Source organism: Ambystoma mexicanum, chromosome 1p (genome assembly GCF_040938575.1).
Source record: "Ambystoma mexicanum isolate Mex_15411 chromosome 1p, UKY_AmexF1_1, whole genome shotgun sequence".
Taxonomy (NCBI): Eukaryota; Metazoa; Chordata; class Amphibia; order Caudata; family Ambystomatidae; genus Ambystoma; species Ambystoma mexicanum.
In genome coordinates this window covers 842,628,674-842,655,332 of record NC_090921.1, presented here as the reverse complement: position 1 = coordinate 842,655,332, position 26,659 = coordinate 842,628,674, and the positions used below count along the sequence as shown (strand labels likewise).

The window sequence follows — 26,659 nt, the reverse complement described above, 5'->3', positions numbered from 1 at the left end:
GTGTGATTAATTCTGATGGGCCTTGGCGGGAAGGGTCCTTGGCCCTCTGGCAAAGAACCAGCAGGAGCCCCGGGGGCCCGTGACCTCAGCTGGGCAAGGGGGCGTCCAAGGGCTTTGGCCGCACCACCGGCTGTCATTGAGCTCTGGCTGCGGTGCGATGGAGCTTTTCTCTCCAGGTAGGGACGTGGCCCAGCAAGGGCACCCCAAGACTGCCACTGGGCATTTGAACCACATGGGAGGGAGGCACCTTATCGTGGAGGTAGCATCCCCAGCCATCCTGGAGCTCTGGCCGGTGCCTTATTAGAGCTTTTGGCTCAGGGGAGGGCCGAGGACCTGACTGGGGCACCCCAGGACCTCCACAGGACAGCAAGGTGGCCTAGCCACCTGGAGGCAAGTGCCCAAAGTTGTGTGGGCAGCACTGAGGATGGCCCCAGAAAGGAAGTCCTCTCGAAAAGGGCACCAAAGGCTTTGTGCTGGGCGGCAGGAAACCACAGGTCCCACCTTGCCCTCACCTCCCCCCATAAGCAGGCCGACATTGCTGTGACATCTGGTGGGTAACGTCCCTTGGCCGGGTTGGTAGGGAAGAGGGGCTTGCGACACAGGACCTGAGTGGAACAGAGAAAACCAAGTAGGGCGCAGACAAGACCGACGGCATACTATTTCTTACTCGCCAAGAGTCGGTTATCGCTAGCCTCTGACTAGTGGAGTGCACATTTTGTGCCCTGCTATATTATCCACATGTCATTTTTTCCTGTATCACATTTTATAGTTTAGTCCCACCTGTTTATTTGTTGGGCTTCTGATAACCATGTGCATTTATAGTTGCATTTAATAACACTGCGTTGTAGGTTTTTAAATGCAAATAATTGTTTTTCTTTTTAGCTTGAAACAGTTTTCAAATGTGGGGCTGATGAGAATTTGTTGTCCCAAAGCACCAATCCTTTTCGTTGTGTTGTCAAGTTTTCAAGCTCCCACCTTCTAGAGGCCTTTAAATTGCTAGCTCCGTCTGGTAAGTTCTTGCACCACTTATTCAGTAGTCTGAGCAGTTTGAATATTTGCTTATTTTTGTCTATAATCCTATTGCCATTGTTCTCTTATCTTTAAATGATCCCAATGTGGTCGGTTTCTTAACTGATGCGAGTTTAATTTTGCAATTCTGTAAGTCCTGTAGAATAATAACCTAGCACTAATTTCAAATGATATATACAATAAGCATTCTGTGTTTCACTGAAGATGGCAGGAAAAGGGACAGTCTAGTATTTTACTAATAAATGTCGCCTGAATTAAATTAAGCCTTCTACTTTTAAATGCTCCATTGTCAACTAATACACATTTCTTTTGCTCTCAACATTGCGCCTTAAACAGGAAAAGGGTTATCCCTGTATTCTAATGGATTCTTTCCTCCCACGATTCCTTACCAGTACTCTGAAGTCCTGTCGCCTTTCCTCCATACTGTATGGGCGTCTCTCAGAAGGAACGGGAGACAGAAGCTTTTTCACCAGAAAAAAAACCTTCTTCCCCTTTAAATTTAGAGGCACGTGGGGGTGCAGCTCTGGGAGCATGCGCTGCCCTGACTCCACCCCCCCCGGTGCCACATTTGTCCCCTTTTCCGCGTCAAGAGGAACGGGCCGAATTCACCAGCGCTCCTGGGTTTGGCTTCAGCCATGTAATTCCATGCGCAGATACTTCTATCTTTTTTGTATCATACAGGTACTCGGTCCTCAGACGTCACGCTCCTCCCCGGCACATGTCGACTTCCACAGGGTTCAGCAGGTGTCCCTCCTGCGACGGGTTCTTTCCAACTACAGGCCCTCTGCCTATGTTGCCTTGGCCCAGACCACAGTTGGCATGCCTGTACAGCGTGCAACGCCCTGTCCTCGAGGTCTCTGAAGAACAGACTAGTCAGGTGGATGGAGCTCTTCCAGAAATCGCCTCCAAAAGACCTGAAGGACTTAGTCAAACATCGATCCAGGCCCAAGATAAGCCCTCTATTCTCCATCGCACCTCGCAAGGGAGACTCCTTCCCAAGGGCTTGCTGGCGCGGGAGGGACTGCTCAGGTTATACTACCAGCACCTGCACTGAGGCCTCCCTGGCTACCGGCCTATGGGTCGAGGGATCTCCCAGTGTCAGTGTTGAGGGACCGGAAGATTCTTGCACCTGGTCTTCACCCGAGGGGCCACGCCCTAGTACCGGCAGTATGTCCGAGGGGGCACCTAAACGTAGCTCTACCGGCCCCTGGTGAGGGTGTTAGCCTACCAGGCCTCGGTCTGAGGAGCAGGGTAGGCCTCATGATTCACATTCCTGAAGGAGGCGGGGACCAGCGAGCCGAGCAACACTATGCAGGCATGTGGAAGGCAGCTCGACAAGATGGTTGCCGTGCCAGACATCAGCACCCACCCGAAACCGCACCAGGAACGGAAATTCGGCGAAGAACGAGTGTCGAGGTGGGACTGGTATCAACCAGGTACGTGGCCTACAGCCTATCCTTCCTTTGCGCAGGGCAGGTTCCTGCTACGTCTACATGGGCATGGTATGCAGCGCCTTCAGAAAATGTCCGCTACTCCGTCTATATCCCCTACCGCCCCTCCAGCCTGTGAGGACCGGTTCTTTGAGAGGTTCCTCGGATTCATGAAGTCCCCTCGGATGGGGGTGATCCTCGGGGATGCATTCAGGGAGGTGCTCCTGCCAATGCTTCCAGCACCTCCGGCTCCTCTGCCAGCACCCTCCTGCCCCAGCTCTACCTGTACCTCAACCAATTCCTCAGGTGGTTCCGTACCAGCCACAGCCTCCGGCACCACTCCTCCACCGGTGCTGGATCCTCTGGACCCCCAGGCGGACACGTCTGATGAGGAGGGCTGGCTTTGAAACAATTTGCGTACCCTCTGATCTGGTGTTCCTGTCCATGCATGCCTCCCCTGAGAGCTTTGTGGTTCAGGCATCGATGGTCAATTTGAAAACCTCCACCTTCCTTTCCCCTCTGACAGGGGAGTGTAAGACTTGATACCTCTGGAAGAAGATATTTGCGTCAGGCAGCCTCGCCCGATGTTCTGTAAATGCCTTTTGCGCCTTGGCCAAGTACTCTGTGGCCTTTTGGTCTTCTGTGACAAATGTGGCTGAACAGATCCCTGAAGGTATATGCGGGAAGGCTTCCTGGCTTTGGTCACGGATGGCAGGCTTCCAGACAGGTGTTGAAGTCAGTACTGACAGTGCAGATTATATGGGTAGGTCCATGGCCACAGGCACTATGGTTAGATGTCACTCCAGGATGAGGACATCTGGATTTACGTCTGACTTCCAGGCTAACTGTATGGCAAAATCTTTGGGACTAGCCATGCAACAGCCCTGCACAGTATACTAGGAGTAGGTATTTTCGTCCCTCCCAGACCTATTTCATGTGAGGTCGTGGTAAGTCTGCCCCAGGAAGACTGCAGTGCAGGTGTCTCCAGAGAGGGGGGTAGAGGTTTGGGAGAGGTGTGGCTGTGGCCAGTGTCCCCTCTGCTGCCCATAGTGCAAAACATCTGTGAGGGGCTCTGGAAATCAACTTGGTAGTGGGGCTTTCCCGTTTCAGCTCAAATGGTGAAGGACCACGTCCGACCCTTGGGCCTTACAGCTCATTCGTCAGTGATATTGTCTCCCATTTTTACAGCACAATTCAGACTACGGCCCTCCGGCCACCACCCTGACTCTGGAACCCATCCTCCTGGAGGTGGTCAGTCGGCTTCTTTAAAAGAGCTTGCTAGAACTGGTGTACAGAGGATAGCCCAGGAGCAATCCGCTGGTCTTGGGAACAAGACCGCACAGAGCAACAGAGGTTTGCATTCCGGATCCGCGCTTAGAAACCAAACTCTGGTACGGTATTCGGCACGTTCTAAAAAAAAACAATAAAATAAAAAATACTGCACTCAATACGTGGTAGGGCGTGGCTCTCCACGTATTTTCTGGTGCTGAAGGAGGACTGGGGCTTCTGTCCCATTCTGGATCTGCTGCTGAGTTCCTTTGCAAGGACAAATTCAGGATGGTTACTCTTGCCCAAATTCTGCAAACCCTCAATCTTCACTACTGGTTGGTATCGCTGGTCCTTCGGGATGCCGACTTCTATGTGCAGATCTAATGGAAGCACAGGAAGTACCTGGGGTTTGCAGTGGGTCAGCTTAACAGTTCAAAGGCCTACCGTTTTGGTTTTTCTTTGGCTCCCAGGGTTTTCACCAAGCGACTAGCAGTGGTGGCGGCTCGCTTAAGGAGGGAGGGCATTCATGTCTTTCCCTATGTGGACTGGCTTATCCGAGCTTGCTCCTCAGCTTTAGTGTCAAAAATCTTCTCCGCACATGCAGTCTGTTGCAGAGCTTGGGCATTTCCCTGAGCTTCAAAGGTCTAGGTTTTCACCGTCCCAGCCCCTCCGATTTATTGGGTGGTCTTGGCCACCAGCCTGGGCTGGGCTTTCCTGCCCAGGGCCGAGTGGTGAACATCTTTCACCTGGTCAATGTCCTTCGATCTCGGGGACGAGTCCCCGCTTCAGCCTTGCTGCTCCTACTGGGCCTTATGGCCTGCTGCATCCGTGTGGTTCCGGAGGCAAGGCTGTGCATGAAATCACTTCACTGGCTTCTCCGTCTGACCTCTTGCAGGTTACGGACTAGGTGACTTGGGGCCTTGCATGGTGGAACGTGAGAGAACTTGCTGAGAGGTGCAGCGTTTTGTCAACCTTGACTCCAGGTGACGGTTGTCACTGATGCATCTGACAGGCTGGGGCTTCCACCTGTCAGACCTGACAGTGAGTGGACTGGTGTCACCCTTGGGATCTTGGGAACAACACATACATTTTTTGGAGTTCCGAGCGACCAGGCTGGCACTAGTCTTTCCTTCCCTCTGTGCAGCACAGAACTGTGCTGGTCCTTGCAGATAAGTGGCCATGCACTATCAACAAAGTGATGTGGGGGTCCTTGCCTCTATGCAGAGAGGCAATACGACTGTGGTTCTGGGCTCTGGAAAACAGCGCCGCTTTGGCGGCTGCTCATCTTGCCGGGAGAGAGAATGTCATGTCAGATGCCTTGAGCAGACAGAGTTCGGCCTCCCATGAGTTAGGGCTCCCTCGGGAAGTTCTGGAGGTCTTCTCTCTTTGGGGGAGTCTTCAAGTGGACCGCTTCGCTTCCAGTGTCAAGAGTAAATGTGAGTTGTTCTGCTCCAGGGAATTTCCTTGACGGAGAGCTTTTGGGAGGGGGAGGACATTTGATGTCCTTTATGCATTCTGCTGGTTCCCAGGAGACTGTGCCTGTTTGGGACCATGTTGATCATCACCGCTCTGGATTGGGCCTGGAGAACGTGGTAACCAGAGTTGTTTGACCTCCCTGGCGCCTCCCGAGGAGAGTGGATCCGCCCCCTGTCGGAAGGGCGGGTTCTTCATCCGAACCTCAGCAGCCTGAACCTTCATGCTTAGCTGAGAGGCCTACAAAGAGTTGGAATTGTCGGACGTTGTCCTTGATGTTCTCCTGTCAGCCCAGAGACCCACTACAAAGTCGATTTATGCCTTCAAGTGGTGTACATGTTTGACTTGGTGCTGAGTGAGTGACCTGGATCCTTTAATCCTGTCCTTTATCCCCTGTTGAATTTTGTGTTGTCCTTTTTCCAGGCAGGCCTGCCGTTGGGCACTGTTAAATTGCCTCGCCGCTATTTCGGTTTCAAGAGATCCCCGGAACAGGGCTTGTTCTTCATAATCTCCATTGGTAGGCAGTTGATGCAGCATTTGTGTAACCATGTTCCTCCTTGCCAATTAGTGGTTCCGACATGGGATTTCTATTTAGTTTGACATTCCTTATCGGTGCACCTTTTAGAGCCCCCTCCATTACTTTTTTTATTAGATTGCTCACCCTTAAGGGATTTTCCTGGTTGTCATCACTTGTGCAAGACTGTTGAAAGACATCCAGGCATGTCTGTGTTGCCTCCCGTTTGGTATTTTCCAAAGAGGTGGTGACTTTGAGAACGAGGCCCTCCTTTCTGCCGAAATTGATCTCGGATTTCCATCTCTCAGAAGATCCCATCTTCCTGTGTTTTTTCCTCCCCCTCCCCATTCCAAGTCAATGGAACTATTCTATCGGCTGGACCCGGTGCAGTCCCTTTAGTTCTATGTCTCTCAAATGAGACTAGGAAAGATGACCAGTGTGTTTCGTGGGACTCGTGCTGGCAGGGCTGTGACCTAACCCTTTCTAGGTGGATCATTCTCAGCATTTCAAATGCTATGATCTTGCTGGAAAGTATGTGCCTGAGCGTCTCGGAGCCCATTCAACCAGAGGGAGTTACTGCCACCTCTGCCGGACTGAAATGTGGGCATCTTTACACACGTTTGCAAAGCATTACAGATTGGATTCCTTTGCGGACCAGTATGCCTAATTTGGTAGGACAGCCTCCAGAGTTTTCTGGTTTATGTGGTGTCCTTGCTTCCTCCCTCCTCCAGTTTGACTTACTGCTTTGGGAGGAAGGAATTAATTACAAGAAAAGTCTATCTCTTGGTAATCTTTCTGATGGATGTTCCTCCCACATATTCCTCATTGCCCTCCCTACCTGCCCCTTGTGGTAGATGGCTACTACACCATCGGTTAAGCAGTCACTCAGCGACTGAGTGCTACAGAAAAAATTGTGGAGCTACGGTCACCAGGCGCACCACCTCCAATACATATTCCGGCCCGACGTTGTGTCCGGCGTGGGGCATGTTGATGCATCGGGTGGAGCCGCGCTATGCTCCCTGGTTTCGGAAATGTTTCCAGAGAGCAGCTGCACTGGGATAGGATGATCCTAGATGAGGAATCCGTGGGAGGAACATCCATCATAAAGAAAATTACAGAGAAGTAATTTCTTCTAATGGGCACCTAGGTAAAACCATTTACTGTGTCTTCTCTATTAACAACCTGAACCTTCTTTTTTATTTTTGTTTTAACCCACTAATTTCCTCCTTTTTAATTCTCATTATGTATATTCAAATGTATATTGATAGAGAGTGGTTGTGTAAAATAACTAAAGAGTAAAATGAAATAATGTTTCCGAATATGTACAAGTAAATATTGAAAATATTAGATTTTGATTGTTTCCATATTTTATATAAAAGCAGTTAAGGCCGTTTTTTGTCTTAATGTATGGTAGACTTCTGAGAGAGACCTTTACCCTGCTTATGTTGCGTTGGGAGAGTTGCCTCCTGTTTTCAATGTTTTGTGAAGTGTTTCCAAGGAGGTAGATGTTTCAGCCCCTCTTAATGTATTAAACGGTTTACAAATAAAGGTGGAAATAAATGTAACTACTGTGGGAAACACCCAGTAAATCGGGGTTGCAGTGAGAAAAACATAAGTGGTAGCAAATTAAAGTAATGATCACATCTGTACAGTTCCAAATCCCAATGAAAATTAGAAGTCCACAAGGAGCCTCGCAGAAGAATGTATAGCATAAATGGAGTAAGGCAGTGTGTAATCACAGGCCAGCAATTCCAAGTCATTAGCATAACTCATTTGTGAGCACCCAAGCCACCGGATTCCTGTAGAACGAGACTGAGTCAAAATAGCCCCTCTAACTTGTTTAATATAAAGCTGTAAAAAGACTCGATTGAATAGCATCCAATAATGCTGCCAGAGTGGGGTGAGATGGCTTTACCTGGGGCAGCAGAGCAAACAGCTTCCACAAATTACATGATGTAGATCTCCCCAGGACAACATGCCTGATCCAGTAAAACTATTAAGCCCAGAAGGGGCACCAGCGAATTGGCAAACCCTCGCCATTATTTATTATCCATCTTAATAGGGGAGATTGGTCGATACAACCTATATTCTTCCAGAGCCTGTACTGTTTAAGACTAAGCCTTTAGTCCTTCCCTAACTAAATCAGATGGTGAACCCATCTCATTCGCCTCTTCACACATGGTCAACAAATGAGAGAGCGGTATATCCATGAAGCCCTTGTAAAAAAAACTATCCGTACATAGTTCCAAGCTACCAGCTAGGTTTTTAATTGCTGGACACTGCACTGCGAACTATCATTAAGTGCCTTCCTTGCTGTACCCCCTTGATTGGCCAAGGGGCCAATCTCGTCAAATCGAGATGTATAACTTTCATAGAAGTGCCTGTGTTCATTGATTGAACTGTCCAACTCGATTTTCTGAATACCCAAATCTCCATGCTGTCCCCTATCCAGAAAGGCAAGTGTCCTACTGATATTTCACCCTCCCCATATTTATGGCCTCTAGCACCCTTTATTCTTTTCATCCTCTGCTGCCTCCCTTGTATGTTGGTTAATGCATCAAAGTGCCTGCCAGCTGAATAGACCCCTTCCAATCCCCTCAAATCTTTGTCCAACCTACCTCGAAGAGGCCTCAGAACTCCCTCATAATTATTGCTGTACTACCAAGGGGGCTTTAACAGAGCCAGCAGTCCATTTAAAAAAATAAAAATATCCTTTTGAAAGGTATTAAGATATACTATTGTGGGTTTCAATAGGTGTCAGATTACACCTGTTTCCTGGGGAGAACAGCTCTAAATAATGGTTGGACAATGTAAGCGGCAAAATGAAACCTGCAAATGCCAACTGTGTTGCCTGAAGGAAGTCAATCCTGGCCTCCGCGTTATTGACTGCAGACCTAAAACTGAACCCCCTCACATCCCCCGGCAATGAAGCCTAATTATAACCCAGTCCTAGAACTCTGCAGTTAGGTGAGGTGGATGTTTTAATGAGGTGATAGTCTCAGGTGGGCCCAAAATCGGAAGCATCCATCCCTGGTCATCCTTGCACGCACACTGTGAACCTTAAAATTAAGTGAGACCTATGTAACAATATTGTCAACCCACTCAACCCTCCCCCAAGCAGATGAGGAAAAGGAGAAATATGACACACAAACACCTTCCCACCAGGAGCTAGTTTTTTCCTGTAACAGCCTAAAGTGGGGGAATGGGGGGGGGGACATGATTTCTGGTGTTAACCCTGGTTCATGCGTTTGGGCAGTTTTGTTTTCTTTTCAGACTAATCTGCAAATCTAGATGCAGCAGCAGAGGTTCTTCGTGTGGCCCAGTGCAGCAAGGATAAACTGCCTTCTCACCCCCCTCCTTTAGTGGGTGGACCTTTCACATGTTTTTTTTCAGTGTGGTGCACGATTGCTTGCTTCGACGGTTTCAGGTCTTAAAATCGTGGCACAAAAAAGGCTGTGAATACAAAATATCGCAGCAAAAATGCTGTGGTTTTGCCACCACAATCATGTAAAGGATGCAGGCGACACCCCTGCTCCCCTTAAATGGTATAATGGGATACACCTTTACTGGGTCAAACCACTGCATTTTTGCGACGATTATTTTTACCGGTGACATTTTTGCCGCGATTTTATTACCGGATACCCTTTCGACCTCTGTAGTGGCAGATTACCTCGGCTCAGTGGTCCTGCAAATCGACAAGGGGCATACTGCCTCATAATGGAGTGTCCTACAAAACTTTCTCTGGCCTCCCCTTCAGTATGTATTAAAAACAAAAGGAACCCCACCCACCTTACTCCAACCACTACCATGAATGTCATTTCTATTGAAACAACCCAACCATCACATGAATCATAAAGAGACACAAACGGACCCCATAGCTTCATGTAGTCCTCCTCCTCCTCCTTATCCTTATTGTGCAAAGAAACCTTATCATATTGTGCCAAAATATGCAACGCTGTCAACGATTCCTCAACATTAGGCTTCTTTCTCGTTTTCCATATCCTGAGTATTAGCTTCATTGCTATCATTATGGCCCTGTCAATCCAGCAAGTATGTTTTCTAGCACACCCACATCTATCTTTTTGGGAAAGTAAAATTATATTTGCTGCGGATCTTTGCAAAATAATATCAGAATTCAAATCAATCCTATCAATGACTTCCTTCCAAAACGCCTGAACTCTCGGGCATTCCCACAGTAAATGCAATAAAGTACCTCTACCAACATCACAACACCAGCATAAATCATTTAGTCGAAGCCCCAATTTAAACATCTTAACTGGTGTCCAATACAACCTCCCAACAACTTTCTGTCGAATTAAACGCAAACCCATATCTGCTCCCAGATTCAAATTAACCTTCAGAATATCTCTCCAATCCACTTCAGAAATAACTTTCTGAACATCATTCGACCAAGTTTCTCTCAATCTAGACCATGCTAACTGGAGTTTCTCATCGATAGGCATAAATTGTATGTAAAATCGTACACTATATTCTTGACCTTCTAATAACTTACTAATCTTATGATCATAGAAGCTAAAGCCAAGTATCTATTCTTTTCACTCTGCCTCAAACCGTATTTACACTGTAATTCCACAAAACTGAACAGCCGGTCTCCATCCATCACATCTGCTAGTCTCAGAATTCCCTTATTTATCCAACTTATCCAACTCAAACATTTATTATCTATCTGCAATACTTCATTATGCCATATATAAGCATCAGGGCTGAAGCCGTAGCCCTGCCCATTTTCTCGAAACCACGCCCCCATCACCTGTCTAGTTGCCACTACTGGGATTAGTTTCAATCGTTTATTTGGTAATTTACCCATACTATAGAGATTCCCTAGGTCAAATGGTGCACACACTTCTTTTTCCATGCGCAACCAAATCGGTTCTTTTGCATTCCTTTACCTAAAGTAATATGATTTTTTTTTTTTTAGTAAAAAGGCTTTATAATATTTTATTAAATCCGGGTATCCAAATCCCCCATCTTCAACCTTTTGCATCAGTATATATTTTGGAACACGAGGCCTTTTCCCAGGACCCCACAAAAAAAGATTGAGAGTTTTTCAATTTTGATTAATTGTCTTTATATAACAATAAAGGGATGGATTGAATAAAATATAAGGGCTTAGGCAAGAGGACCATTTTAATCGCATTCATTTTTGCCCATAAATTCAATGTCAGTCTTTCCCACCTCTTAATCAGTAACGATATATTTGCGGTTACCAAGTCCAAATGATATTGTAATATTTTACTCAATTCTCCAATAACATGTATTCCTAAATACTTGACACACCCTGGTAACCACTTTCAATTCCACGAGTGCAAAATATTATCACATTGGCTAGACAATGGAAAGATCTGTTTTTCCCCAATATGCCCTGATAGTTCACCTACTTCCTCAAACATCTCTTATTACATCCCCACATACTTCAGGATTCGACAACAAAAGAAGCATATCATCGGCATATGATAACATTTTAACTTCAACTTTCCCAACCACAATTCCCTTTATCATCTCACATTGTCTATTGTATGTAGCAAGTGGCTCTAACGCCAAATCAAACAAAAAACGTGATAATGGACAGCCTTGTCGCGTGCCCTTCAACAATGGAAATTAATTCGAAATTACTCCATTAACCAATACTCGAGCCCTAACATCCCTGTGAATACACTCCACCATCTTCATGAATATTGGGCCAAATCCCATTTTCATTAATGTGTATTCCATAAATTTCCAATTAACACTATTGAAGGCTTTTTCAGAATCAAAAAAACCAATAACCTTATTCAAGTCCTTTCCAAAATGTTCACCAATCACATTTAACAGTTCTGATATTATCATAACCATACCCTCCTGGAATGAAACCCACCTGAGACTCGTCAATCAGATCTCCCATACATAACATTAACCTATTGGCCCACATTTTTGTGAACATTTTTAGATCTACATTCAGCAAAGAAATAGGCCTGTAATTTCCACACTTTTTATGATCTTTATTAGGATTTGGGATCACAATAATCAGTGCCTCTTTCATTGATTCGCACATCACTCCTGATGCTATAAATTCATTATAAAGCTCACACAAAATTGGTGCCAATTGAACATCATATTTCTTATAAAATTCCGAAACTATACCATCAGGACCTGGTGATTTCCCATCTTTCATTTGTGATATGGCAGTACTAAATTCTGCAACTTCAATCGCAGAGTCAAGTAAAGCTTGTTTTTCTAGAGCTAGTTTAGAGAGAGAATTTTTTTCAAAGAATGCTCCTAAGCTATTAACAGTAGGATCAAGTTCCTCCCTATACAGCGTTTCATAAAAACCCTTGAAATATTCACAGATGTCTCTATTTCTATGTAAAGTATTACACTCATCAGTTTGAATAGAAGAAACACAGGTATCAGTTACCAGTCCCCTAAGCTTATAAGCCAATAGTTTGCCATTCCTATCACCAAACTCCCAAAACTACTGTTTTGAATAAAACATACTTTTACTCGCCAAATTTTGTAAATGAGTCATCAGTTATGCCTCTAATTTTTTCAATTTCAGTTTGTTTTGACCTAAATCATCACTAGCACAAACCCTTTGCAATTCTTTGACTTCCGCCTCTAGATTCCTAATCATTTCCTGATTCTTCTTCTTTGCATGAGCAGTCCTACTTATCAGTTCCCCCCCCCCTTAATACTGCCTTAAAACAATCCCAAACAGATTTGATACCAGCCGAATCTATAGTTTCTTCGAGGTAATGTTCAATAAGTTTATCTAAGCCCTCTGTAACCAAACTATCCTTTAGTGTGCTGGCTTGCATTCTCCATCTTTTTTTGTTTTGTCACCTACATTGTTCAAAAGTAACTGCAAATCCAATAAAGCATGATCAGAGATGCCCCTTTCCAGTATATTTGTGGTCACCGTCTAGCTACTTAAAGTATTACTGATAAAGAAATAATCAATTCTGAAGTATGAATTATGAACAGGTGAATAAAATGAGTATTCCTCTTCACCATAATGAAGTTCTCTACATACATCAGAGTCAATATTTAAATACAAACGCCCTTAATTCTTCACTAATCTTCTCATTGTAATACCTGCATTCCGACTTCCGATCCATCTTACTATTCATCACTATATTAAAGTCACCACCTAACACCAACGATTCACCCTCCATACCATCCAGCAAGAAACCTAATTGACTGAAAAAGGACGCAGCTGGTGAGCATGGCGCATATACAGTTGCAATTGTCATTTTCCTGCCATCATTAAGTATGTCAAGTAATAAAATTCTACCTTCCTCATCTGCAACCGTCTTTTCAACCTTAATCGGTAGGCCTTTCCTGAACAATATACTCGCCCCTCTAGACCTAGAATTATAATTCGGAATTTGCCATAGAGTATTCGGAATTGGACAAATACCTTTCATTTTGCTCATCTAAGTGAGTTTCATGAAGGAAAATCACTCGGCTCTACTCCTCTATAATATTGCCAAGACCTTGCGTCTTTTCACAGCATTACCAATCCCTTTAACATTCCATGAAACAAAAGTCAATGGAACCATGTCTCTCTATTCTGTTTAAGTATAATTATGCAGTATCCATCAATCTCAAAAGGCAGGGTTGGAATGACTAAAAGTAACAAGTAAGGAAAGAGTAGACACAACAACAAAAGACACATATATGGACAAATAAACATAAAGCAGAAGCTTTGCAGAACATTTCCAGTCCGATAAACATCATACTTAGAATAAGCATAAGTATGTACATCAATTACAGTATTCCGAACTATACTCACCAGAAACGAAACCCTATGCCCAACTAATATGAATATGACAATCAATATTTTCCCTATTTCATCAATAACCATGTGAACTCCCCTATTACTTCCAACCCTATACGCCATTGCCCAATAAGTAAATACTTGTTGTATTGTTCTTATATTTCAATGAATCCTACCAATCACAATCTCTATACTCTCATCACTAACTACCCTGAAAGTGTCTAACATTCATAATAAGTGGATATTGACGTCTCTACTATCTATCCAGGAACCCTCTAATTCCCCATTTTCAACATATACAAACAAATCTCTTCAAACATCTATGGCCAATGCATCCACTACTACAGTCACCAATATATACTAATCCTATTTACATATGATTTCAGTATTCCACCTATTCACCAAATTAAAATGTGTGAAGACTGCCCATATACCCAGTAAAGCAAGCTGTCGCACGCATCTAAGGGACAGCTCCTGACAAATTCCTACAAATCAACATTTTATGTAAATAACTTCTGATCAGCACATCAACCGTCAAACAACCCAACACCACACCCCAGAATATATCAACTATCTACAATACAAGCCCCCTTATCCTCACCCCCTCCCCATGTACCATAAACATTACCACTCACTTCTACACAAGTCTATCCTTTCATTAACCTACAAGTTTCCCTGTTCCAAAATTGTCATCATTATTCACATACATGTTCAAATAATTGCCACAACATATTACTAATTTCAGAGCTCCAACATGAGTGCGTTGAAACATTCTTGATTACCCTACGCCATGCCACGCTTATATCTCCTAAGGACATTTTTATTACATTCCAGGTACAAAGTAGAGGACTGACCAAGTGTTTCCTTTCCATGTCTGCCACTACAACTCCCCCTAGGGAAATAGGAACCATAAGCCAACTCATGTTAAACCAAGACATTCCATTTTATACAGGAAAAACATGTCTTCCCATATTAGTCAATCATGGAAAGAATCTCCTGATATACCAAACGTCGTCTCCGACTGACATAAAATATCTCAAATACGTAAATAAAAGCAGTCATGCTTTTGACTTACATACCTCTTAGATACAACATAAAGTGACATAATGAGTCAAATGCATATGAAAAGGTAAATTTGTGAGGTCAAGCATTGAACTAATGAAACTATTAATGCATGCATAAAATTTTGTGAGAACTATGAAGATAAAAATCGGCTCCACTAAATTAGCTAGCACTTCACATTATGTATCCAACACATGTCATTCACGATAAGTATAAACCTAACAAAGGTGAAAGAGAAGTCAAGATAATGAACTGGTTGTACGTGACTCCATCACCCTGGCAAGGCTGTCCGGAACCGCGACGATTCCGTTGCCTGGCACATGAGGAGATGATCCATGTCCCACTGCAGCATCAGGGTCTGAAATTGTGATGCCAAGTTACCCCATATCTCTGCCTTTTTAACCATATTGTAGAAATCATAAGTTAAAAAGGGGGAGTTCAATGAAGAATGCCAGGTGGCACGTAGAAGCTGTCCCCCATGGTAGCAGAGAAAATGGGGCTTGAGCGTTATTGGAGACTCATGTGCTCATGATCTGCCTGCAAATATTTCCTCCCTTGAAGCGGCATACTCTCTGTGAGGCTGAAGTTCTCCTCCATACAAGAACAGAAGTCACCCCTATATATGATGTGAGGGCATTCCACATTGAAATTTGTTGCGGCTACCAGGACTGATTGATTAATGTTCCGTCTATGTTCTTTTTGCATGAACCCCTTCACGAACGTGTGTGAGGTTCGTAATATCTCACTTGTCACGTCAATGGCCTCGGTCGCTCCATGCTCTGTCACTGAATCAAGTATGTTGTGAAGTCCTCAGAAAATCACAATATTTCGGGTTCACCCGATCCAAGTTAATGTGGCATTCTGCAGAGATGTTTTTATGGGTGGGCTAAAGGGGCATATGCAGTGTTGGGTGGTACTGTTGAGAGGGGGGTGGCACTGCAAGCCGCGTGACCAAGTCGCGGTAAGAGACTCCAATTAGCGTGGTCTTGATTTCTAAGTTCACAACTGTCCTTTGACCACCTTAGCAAGCAACTCCAACCCCACTGCCATCTCAGCTCCATAAGTGTAAATGTTCTCCATGGTAGTCCGACTGAGATTTATATGGGACCCCGAACAATAGGAGTGTGCAGAGTTTCTGGTTTCATGAAACACTATCTCTCCACAGACTAGGCTCTCCTATGTGCAGTGTGGGGTTCATACTACTGCAACTACACTAGAGAGACAGTGTACTTTCCAACTCTGCTTCTATCAGTTTGTTGATACTCCAATTCAACAAAAGAGGTTTAGAATTACTCGCCGTGAACCATTTCTGATACAGGGAGTGGTGGAGTTGAGTTGTTACAGAACCATTCTCGCCTGGGAGTGTGGACTGGGGTAGGGCTGGTGTATGGAGTCCTTTTTATTGTCCCAAAAAATGCATGTGGTCTGCTGCCAACTTTAGACCTCTGCCTTCTAAACACATTCCTTCAGAAGTACAAGTTCAAGATGGGGGACCCTGGCCCAGATCCTTCAGGCTGACAAGTTCAACTGAATAGTGTCCTTGTACCTTTAGGATTCATAGTTCCACTTCCTCATATATGACGGCCATCCGATGTTCCTTAGATTCATTGTTTAAGGGTAACGATTACTAATTTACCTAACTGCCTTTTTGTTTGCCGGTAGTCCTATCTGAAGATTCTGACAGTGGTGGCAGCTCATCTGAGGTAAGGGGCTATTCATGTATTCCGCTACCCAGGCGACTGGCTTATCAAGATTAGGTTGTCGCAACACACTGCCCATCATTTTGAGCAGACTTGTTCCTTCATCCACATTTTGTAGGTAAGGGTAGAGATGAAGTTTACAGTCCATGAGCGGAGATGCATATGTGTGGGTGTAGCATTTCTAAATTTGCTGTTGGGAAAAGTGAGATGGCTGTAATTGCTGTTTTTTCCACGCTGATCTTTCATGATATACATATATAGCCACACGTTGGCCATACATCAATACACTGCACCCTCACATATGCATCCACACAGCGCACACCAGTGCACCTTCATTCACAACGGCTCTTTTAAGCTTTGCATTTTGTGGAGAGTCAGAAGGTGGACACAGACTCACTGAGGACATGTTAATGTTAAAGCATATTTGTACCGCGCACTATCACCACCGGAGTGGTCCCCTGGCGCTCTGGCGGCTCTGAAAAAAAAAGGAGAGTGGGGGGTTCAGTTAGTGGGAATGAGCTGGAAAAGTGCGAGAAAGCAGTGATGTGCTGTTGGCAGCCTCAGCCCGGTGGGTCCGTTGGCTGAGCTTGGTGTTTTACGGTCGGTAGTTGTCGTGTTCTGTTGTGCAATTCTATGTGGAGTTTGTTTTATTGTTGCAGTGTGGTGAAGTTTGTGCGGTTTGCTGCGTTTAAGGCTTGTGGTTGTGTTTGGTTGGAGTTTGAGAGGTGTATGCAGATGGATGAAATTGTTAGTGGATTGGTTAGTTGGCAATATTCACTATTGCATCAAGCGTGGCACATGCTAATATTCACAACTCCATCTAGATGTGACGCAAGCTAACACAAATTCTTTCTAGATGTGACGCATGCTAAGGTTAAGATTTTCAGCTGAGTGTGGCACATGCTAACATTCACAATTCCATCTAGGTCTGACGCAAGCTAACATTCACAATTCTATCTAGATGTGACGCATGCTAAGGAATTTCAGCAGAGTGTAGCACATGCTAACATTCACAATTCTATCTAGATGTGACGCATGCTAAGGGATTTCAGCAGAGTGTGGCACATGCTAACATTCACAATTCTATCTAGATGTGACGCAAGCTAACATTCACAATTCTATCTAGATGTGACACATGCTAAGGTTAAGATTTCAGCAGAGTGTGGCACATGCTAACATTCACAATTCTATCTAGATGTGACGCAAGCTAACATTCACAATACCATTTTGATGTGACGTATGCTGAGGTTAAGATTTCAGCTGAGTGTGGCACATGCTAACATTCACAATTCTATCCAGATGTGACGCATGCCAACATTCGCAGTTCTTTGTGACGCAAGCTAACATTCACAAATCTAGCTAGATGTAACGCATGCTAAGGTTAAGATTTCAGCAGTGTGGCACAAGCCAACATTCACAATTTCATCTAGATGTGACATATGCTAAGGTTAAGATTTCAGCTGAGTGTGGCATATTGAAAGGAAGCGCCCCCAATTCAGCACGATCCTCCCCGCAATGAGAGACAATAAGGGACTCTCCCGTAGTGGGAATAAGACCAAGACAGAGTGCGGGTGAGCGTAAGTGGGAGTTTATCCAAGGATAAGGCATGCAAAGAACTCTGCAACCTACGAGAGCGCTCTGTCTGACAATAGCAAAGACAGGCGTATTTCTAATACAGAAAACGTCATCAACACCTAAACACTATAGGGGGCACAAGTTAATTGGGATTGGGTATCGTCGACTAACTATAGGTGTTGCTGCAGCATGGTTGGTCTTGGCAAGACGACGTCACTGGTCAGCCTCGTGGGTTGGGTTGGGCCTGGCAGGCCGGCTTGAGGTCATCCGTGCGGTGTTGGTGCGCTGGGGCAGCCTGTGACAATGATGAATACCTTTCCTGTCTTAGTTGCCCTAGGCCATGCACACTGCAGTTATTCAGAAAATGACATTTACGTTCACTAATAAATTGTTCCGTAGCTTATCTTATAAAATAAACGCAACACATGAGGAATGCACCTCGTGAGAGGTCTGGTGGTTGTTGGTTGGGGTGAGATTTACCTGAGTCTTATTGACCGGTATTTTAGGTCGCGGGACGGGGCTCTGGGACCTGGGCCGAGTGATACATGTCTGTCTGCTGCGTTAGAAGTTATTATATAGATGGGTCTCTGTGTCTTGTCCCAATGATGGGGGTCGTCCTTACACGGGGTCAGGATTCTTGGGGGGGTTCGTGGGGATTTATGAGAGGGTGCTGGTAGATCAGTGGGTTCATCCGTGGGTTTATTACCGTGCTGTAAATAACACAGGTGGCGGGCTGTGGCCTTGGTTGCGGCGCCGGGGCCTCTGACTCTCTGAAGTAACGCCAGCTTGGTTGGGGGAGGTGAGGGAGCGCAGCACAAGTCTTAGCTTTTTTATCTGGCAGGCTTGGTGGGGTGGGAGAGGGAATGACCTTGCATATACTCACAAAGGTATTTTCCTCGTGCGTTGCTGATCAGTGAATGCAGAAGTTTTTATACTGTTCTGCCTCATTTTAACGTTATTCAGACACACATATACATATATATATATTTCATTTTCGTTACACATTTCTTTAATACAGTCGGTTCCAGTACCTTTTCATTACCTAACATTATGTTCACTACATTGTGTGCGTATTGTATGTACATTAGACGTTATACGAGGGATATCTAGGTTATGGCCTACAGAGATTGATGCTCGCCGCTTTGGGTGATTCAGAAAACATATATGAGTTCAAGTTTCTGCATACTATTGAAAAACACTTTTACAGATAGAGGTTACACGTTTGGTCAACATCTTTCTCCGTGGTTATAGCAGCATTAGTCCAGACCTGGAGGGATATCATATAACGTTACATTTTTATGGTTCGTTCACATTTTAAACAGAGGTAGTTCATTAACACCAATACTTGAACTATTTTCTACCTTCTTCAGATAGTGATGCTTCAGCTTTTTTCCCCGTTGCCCCGGCCTTGCGGTCTGGGTCATACGGGGTGCAATATCACATTGTTACTAATATAATGTTGCCGTGTTGGCATCTCGGGTTTAGCTCATCTCCGACTTTCTCATGGGAACGCGCTCGCAGCGGATCTGCCAGGGCTGCTGAGGCGGCAGAGATGCATGAAAGGCCCTCCAAAGGTGGGGGCCTCGTTACAGTGTGCTGAACTCACACCATGTTTGCTGTGCACGATGGCGTCTAGGCCTAACTTAAGTTTCGGTAAATGCAAAGACAGGGTGCGTGTGGGCAATGTCGTCGGCGGGTGAACCCCCCTCCACCTGGGCCCGGGTGGCATGAGGGTGCTCCCATCGAGCCATGGTCCTCACCTGGGGAGGGAGCTGTAGGTGAGGAGGGCCTCGTGGCCATTCCTCCCCTACATTTCCCCCCTTTCGTTACTTAAAGTAACGAATTTCTTTAGCTCTTCTAATCTTCTACATTCTTGTTCTTCTAACACTGCACCATCCCATGCAGGGGTTCCTTTTATAGGCATCCATGCTCTGCACACCCCCCTTAAGCTCTCACCTCTCCTAGCATACTCGTCTGGTGTACATGTCAAATATATACAGTCGCCGGTCTCTTCCAGATCTACCCAGACCTCCTCATACCATTCCAGTTCTACGTCTCGTGGTTCTTTAATCGTGGTGTGCCATAGCTTATCTACTATGTACTTGTCACGGCACATAGGCACTAACTGGTACCTGGGGGTGTTGTCTGTTCCTGTCTGCACGTGTACTTCTTGTGTTGCTTTAATTGTACCACCGGAGTTGCCCATTGTAACCATCATCATTGCACCGTTAGGGACTGCATTAGCACAACATCGGAGGCCCACCTGGCACAGGCAGAACATCACAAGGATGATCACCACTATTGGTATCAGGAACTTCATTGTCACTCCAAGCCATGAGGGAACCCAGGAGAAGATATTGTCGAACCACGAGCTATCCTCAGCTCCACCTTCCATTTTCATCTTCTCGCCCAGGTTATGTACTGCTTCAATAACGTGGGACAGGGACCCATTTTCTGCGTCTTCAGAAGGTACGAACGTGCAGCACGCACTTCCTATTTTTCGGCAAACACCTCCATCGATAGCTGTCAACAGGTCTAGAACATACCTGTTCTGCATGGTCATTAGTCGCAGAGCTCGTAGTTCCACCTTTATTATGTTGAACCCTTCTTCAGTGTCATTGGCCAACTGGATCAGTTCCCACCGTGTGATCTGGAGCCATTTTGCATTTGCTCTTGCTTGGACACTGGACACTAGTGAAGCAAAGAATGTTTCCACGGAGCTGAACAGGCGATACTTGTCTGGGATCTGTGCCAATAAATCAGATGATGCTTGTGATATGTAGTTCGAGGCTCGCTTGTTTCTTGAGAGCTTTTCTTCCTTCCCCCCGGAGGACAGGACATAAAGGTGCGCTTGTGTAGTTGGAGAAGCTGCATTCTGGTTCAAGCCTCCTTTCATCATGTTACTTCTGTCAATATGGCTTTCTGGAATCACCATTAGTGTCGAGTGCAAGGTGGCCATTGAGCAGCTACCACTCCATGATTGGGGAAGGTGCAGGTACGCCTGGTTTCCGCATACCCAGTAGGTGTCCATTAATGCTGCTGTCCCTTTTTTCATATCCGGGATGGTGAGAGTTTTGTTACAGTTCGTGTTCGTTCCCATTGCCATTTTTCCTTCTCCCTTGAAACATAGTTCGTTTTGTATTTCACTTTGTAGCTTGAAGGGTTTCTCCATCGCTGTTACCCATGTTAGTTTAGGGATGTGTTCTTTCCATATTGGCAAGCACGTTCTTTCCATCCACCGCAACTTGTCCGGTTGGACACCTTTCAGCGCTTCTGCCTTGCACAGCACTTCTTCGTCTTTCCATTTGTTTTCGGAAAACAGTGTCCCTTGTATTGCAAAGAAAGGTTCTTTAAGGCAGATCACTCCAGACGCTTGCGAATAGCACGTTTTGTTGTTCTGTACCATTCTGAAAGAGACATCGTGTGCTTGGAAAGTGTTCTTTATTCTACACAGCGTGAGATGAAGGAGACATTGGGCATCCACAATGGGCAATTCTCGTGGCAACAATACTTTAGGTGTGCCTGATGCATGGGGGATAAGTGAGCAGACATAACAGCTCTCATTGGTTGTTTGTTTAGCTGTTGTGCTCATATCTGCATACCATTTATTTGCTTGGTGAGGGTGTCGTGGGTCTTCCATTTTGTCTAACCCTAGCCCATAATACTCATCATACCCTTTTCCACCAGTCTCTCTTCTCCGCCTACTTTTCTCCCTTCTTCTGTACCTTCTCGTTATAGGAGGTGAAGAACCAGGCCCCCCTTCCTCCCTCCCACCCCCCTTTTCTAATTCTTCATATAGGGGCGTGTGTTCTGCCATCATAATCACTTTTCCATCCTCATTAATAAACAAGAGATCGTTGTTTGAAATTGGGGCGGGAGGGATCGTGTGGTTGTTGTATGTTCCAGGTTGGGACATTGTGTCATTATCTACATTTTTGGTTCTCCATTGTGAGAGGACAGCAGTGGGTGGTGTAGTATAGTATCCCCACACAAAGTGTGCTCCATCCCAGATCAAGAAATCACCTTCTTTGATACCTACAGTCGGAATTGTTTTCGTTCCAGGAGCAAGGGTGGTGTTGTTCCCCCCTCCCCCCTCGTTCATCTCGGTAGAGATGAACGCTATAATCCAGTGTAACACCAGACAAAACATTGAGATGAAGAACACGATAGCACACATTGATAAACCACATTCAAATGAATATGTTAATCTAGCCACTAACATTTCTCTAAATCTAACATATCTATTAGTTGCAGGCTGCCCATTCGATGCCATGATAAATCCTGTTTGAGACACAAAAGTTCATTAAATACAAACATGTAAGCATTTCCACATTGTAACGTTTCGGTGATAAAATATAGGGTTGGGTGAGGAAGGGGGTTTGTTGACAGACAAGGTAGCTTTCAGTCAATATTATTTGTAACTTACTATATATATATATAAATAATAAAAAAAAACATGACATTTCTAAAAACAACAATAATAAAAAACATCTTAAATAGTACAGGAAGGGAAAAAAAAAAGAACCCCACGCAAAACTTTCAAAAATTGTAAAAAGAAAATTTACATATACATGTGTACATGTTTTAGTCCAGGACATTTGTTGCGCGCTAATTGTGTTCACTGTTCATCTCATGAAGCACACGAAATTCAAATCATTCATTCCGCACAACTTCATCGTCCGCTGTTGCCTGTGCCTCATCCTGCACCTCACTCTCCGCAGCGCTGTAAGCTTTACGTACATCTGTCAAATGCACCCAATATCGCAGGCCCTTAACCTTTACTGCTGTAGGCGTGCAAAACACTACCTCATAGGGGCCATGGAAGCGTGGTGCGTTCCACCTCCGCACAAAACTTCTAACATATATAAGGTCCCCAGGCATTAGCTGTAGTGGTTTTTCAGGCAAACCGTTTGGTTCAGTCGCGTTCCCCTCCTCTCTTGTCGAGGGGGGGGCTAGTTGCTTTGAAATTACGCGCGCTGCCCTTGTCAATTTTCGCAGGTATTCTGTGAACTCCTCCCCCAATATGGCTGCGCTTCTGTGTGCATCAGAACGCTCACGGAGAGGCGAATGCGCTGTGTGCATTCTTCTTCCCGTGACGATCTCGTGCGGGGACAAATGGTGATCCTTACTTGGCTGGTTTCGTAGCTCAAACAAGGCCAAAGGCAGGCAGTACATCCAAGTCTTTTTAAGGGAAAAACAAAGTTTTGATAATCTGCTTTTTAACAGGCCGTTTATCTTTTCTACGACGCCATTACTTTGAGGATGATAAATCGAACATAATTTGTGCTTTATTCCCAATAATGTAGTCACTTCTTTAAAGAGTTCATTAACAAAATGCGTCCCGTTATCTGAGCGAATAACGTCGCAAATTCCCCAGCGCGGAAACACTTCCCGCACTAGGAACTTCGCGGCGCCCTTCGCGTCAGGGCGGGCACAAGGGCCTGCCTCCACCCACCTCGAAAATGGACATACAACCACAATCATGTATCGAGCCCCGTTACACCTTTCTCCCATGTCTACATAATCAATGTGGAGCTCTCTGAATGGGCCACTTGGTTTTGGTATCGTACCCCTTAGTGTACGCAATGTCATACCTGAGTTGTAAATTTGACATGTCGTGCATTCTAGAGCTAACCTTGTGACATGTTCCTGGAGGCAAGGTGTAAACCAATCTTCTTGTATCTCTGCCATTATGTGTTTCTTTGTGTTGTGTGCAGGAAAGTGTAGTTGTTGAAATGCTATTTCTAACAGCGTGATTGGCATTACCACTTTTCCTGAACTCTCTTGTCGCCACAATAAATCAGTCGGTGATTTGCTGCATCCTCTCTTAGTCCACAGCAATTTTTCCTCTGCACTAGCTCCCTCTTGCAGCTCTATTATCTCCTGTGTGGACATCATGTTGTATCCTGTGGGGACTTCTTGGCTTGCTGTGTGGTGCAACATGTACTCTCCTATTTCACCTTTTTGTAGATATGAAGCTGCTTTGGCAGCGGCGTCTGCTGCCGCGTTCCCCAAAGATACAAAATCTGTATTGGTGGTATGAGCTTGACATTTTACGATGGCCACTGCCGTGGGGTCTTGCAGGGCCTCAATCAGTTCTTTCAATAATTCTGCATGCTGGACTGGCGTTCCGTCTGCTCGTCGGAACCCTCTCCGCCCCCACCGGGCCAACCCACCGTGAACTGTTGTTGTCATGTATGCTGAGTCTGTATATATGGTCACTGCGCACCCCTTGGCGGCATGCAATGCTTCTATTAGCGCTATTAGTTCTGCTGCTTGCGCTGAATAGTGTGATGGGAGGCGGTGTTGTACTAGTATCTCATATTCATCTTCCTCTAATCGTACCACTGCCATACCCACATGCTTTTCTCCTGTCTCCATGTCTATTGATGCTGACCCGTCCACAAAATACACCTCACCCTCGGTCAGGGCATTTTCAAAAATCACTTGATCCTTACTTTCGTCACCTATGTACGTGGCGCAGTTGTGGTTTTGCATGTCCTCTATGGTGCATGCCTCTGTGATGAATGTGGCTGGGTTCACTGTTTTACATCTTACTATATGGATGTTAGCGCTGGACAGTATTATCTCATATGCTGTGGCGCGTTGTGTTGTCAATGTGCTCTTTGTTCGCTCTAATATTGCAAAAAGTGAGTGTTCCACGAACAGTGTCACCGGGCAGCCCATTACTATCGTGGCACTTTTTTCAATTGCGAACGCGGCTGCAGCTAGGGATTGCTCGCACGCGAAATGACCTTGCATTACTGCGTCTAGGGTGCCGCTATAGTAAGCGAGTGGTTTGTGCCCTAAAGATGTTTTCTGTGTCAGTACTGCTGTCATCAATGTTCCTTTGCAGTGTGAAAATAAGAAGAATTCGCGCCCATAATCTGGGTTTGCTAGTACTGGAGCGCTTGATATCAGCTCTTTTAGTGAGTTAAATGCTGTGTTCATCACCTCTGTCCATTCTATGTGTTTGTGTTCCTGTTGTGCTTCTTTCAGTGCCTGTAGCAAGGGCCTTGTGTACGCTGCATAGTCCAATATCCATGCTCGGCAATAGTTACACATACCCAGAAATTTCTTCATCTCTTTTACTGTTTTGGGCTCCCCAATTGTTCTAATCGCCTGTGCCCTGTCTGGTATAATTCGCTTGCCATCCTTTGATATCAACTGACCCAAGTATAGGACCTCCGTCAGACAGTATTGTAACTTCCCCTTGTCCACCTTGTACCCCTTATTTGCCAATAATGTCAATAGTGTTATCGAGTCCTGTCTGCATTCTTCCTCAGCCTGTGCACAAACCAATAAATCATCAACGTACTGAATCACTGTGCTTTCTACAGACAAATTCCCCAGATCTTCATGTAGTACCCTGTTAAATATGCTTGGGCTTTCGCAATATCCTTGTGGTAGTCTGCAGTGTTCGAACCTCCTTCCTCCCAATGTAAATGCTGTCAAGTACCTGCTCTCTTCTGCCAAGGGAATCGAAAAGAATGCATTTTTTAAGTCAATTACTGTGAAGTGTGATGCTATTTTTGGAATGTTGCACAGTATTGTCGCCGGGTTCGGGACTAAAGGGAACTCCTTCATTACCACATCGTTCAATGGGCGTAAATCTTGTATCATCCTCCATGAACCCCCCTTCGCTTTTTTGATTGGGTAAATGCATGTGTTGCATGGGGAGTTTGAGGGCACTATTATACCCTGTGCTAGCAGTGCTTCTATTGTCTCTCTGATCCCTTCTTCTGCTTCTCGCGACAGTGGATATTGTTTCACCCGGGGCAGTATTGCTCCTTGTTTTACTTTTATCACCACAGGCTGAACTTCATGTAGCAACCCTACATCGTGGGGGCCATTAGTCCATAAGTTAGCGGGTACTGAACTCATGTCTTCATCAAAAAATGTATGCGGTGCTCCTACTACCGCCATTAGTTCAACTTTAGTTTGTCTGGCTGTAACTACGATGTCGCAGGGTATTGCCAGTTCCATCACTACTTCACCATCTCCCTCAGTGTCAGAAAATAGCTCCTCGTCCGAGAGCTCCCTCAGGGGGATATTTGCATTTGTACACAATACTGTCCGCCATTCACACCCTTCCATGTCAATACCAATCACGCATATTCTGTTTGCTGATACATGTATTGCATGCAAATCCAATGATAGTACTTCCCCAAGAGCAGTGTCAGGGCTTGCTATGGGACGAAAAAGGAATTCTGCTGGTATTCTCCACTCCACCCTTTTTAGTTCTGGTACTATGAGAGCCAATGTTCTCATGCCTTCAACAAACATCTCCTCATTTCTTGGTACCCCTCTGATCTCTTTTATTGTTGTGTGGCCGTGTATTACTGCTAATATACGGAGGGGGCATATGCCTGGCGTTGAACATACGATGCCGCTCCCTGTGAATGATATGGTCATGTTTAGTTTGCTCAAGAGATCTCTCCCCAGTAAGTTGATGGGAGAGTTTTCATAGTACAGTAAGGGTGCTTTCACTGTTTTACCCCCCACTGTCACATCCAATACCTCTGTGTAAGGAACTTCAATTACAGCCCCAGAGAACCCCTGCGTCTCTAACGTTCTATTAGATAACGGGAACCGGCCCTCTCTAATGCATGATTTCTCCGCTCCCGAATCCACCATGAATATGAATTGCTTGTCTCCTATCTGCGCTCCTATCAATGGTTCCTCTGATGCATTGTGGGTCGTAGACAGTACTGGACACGCAAGTGCTCTCTGTGGGCTGTCCTATGCGGGGTGTCTCATTGCCCCCCCTTGATCGAAAATATTCCCCGAAACTACTGACACTCCACTGTAAGGTGCGGGGGCTGGTGCC

General features: G+C 45.2%; 1 protein-coding gene across 1 annotated transcript in view; it reads left to right on the top strand.

The window, feature by feature from the left end:
• CENPN (centromere protein N) overlaps positions 1-26,659 on the top strand; it is a 270,163-nt gene that overhangs the window by 207,941 nt on the left and 35,563 nt on the right. The window contains exon 10 of the mRNA XM_069652847.1: positions 883-1,009. Coding sequence (XP_069508948.1) covers positions 883-1,009 — 127 coding nt within the window. The remainder of the gene's footprint in view (positions 1-882; positions 1,010-26,659) is intronic.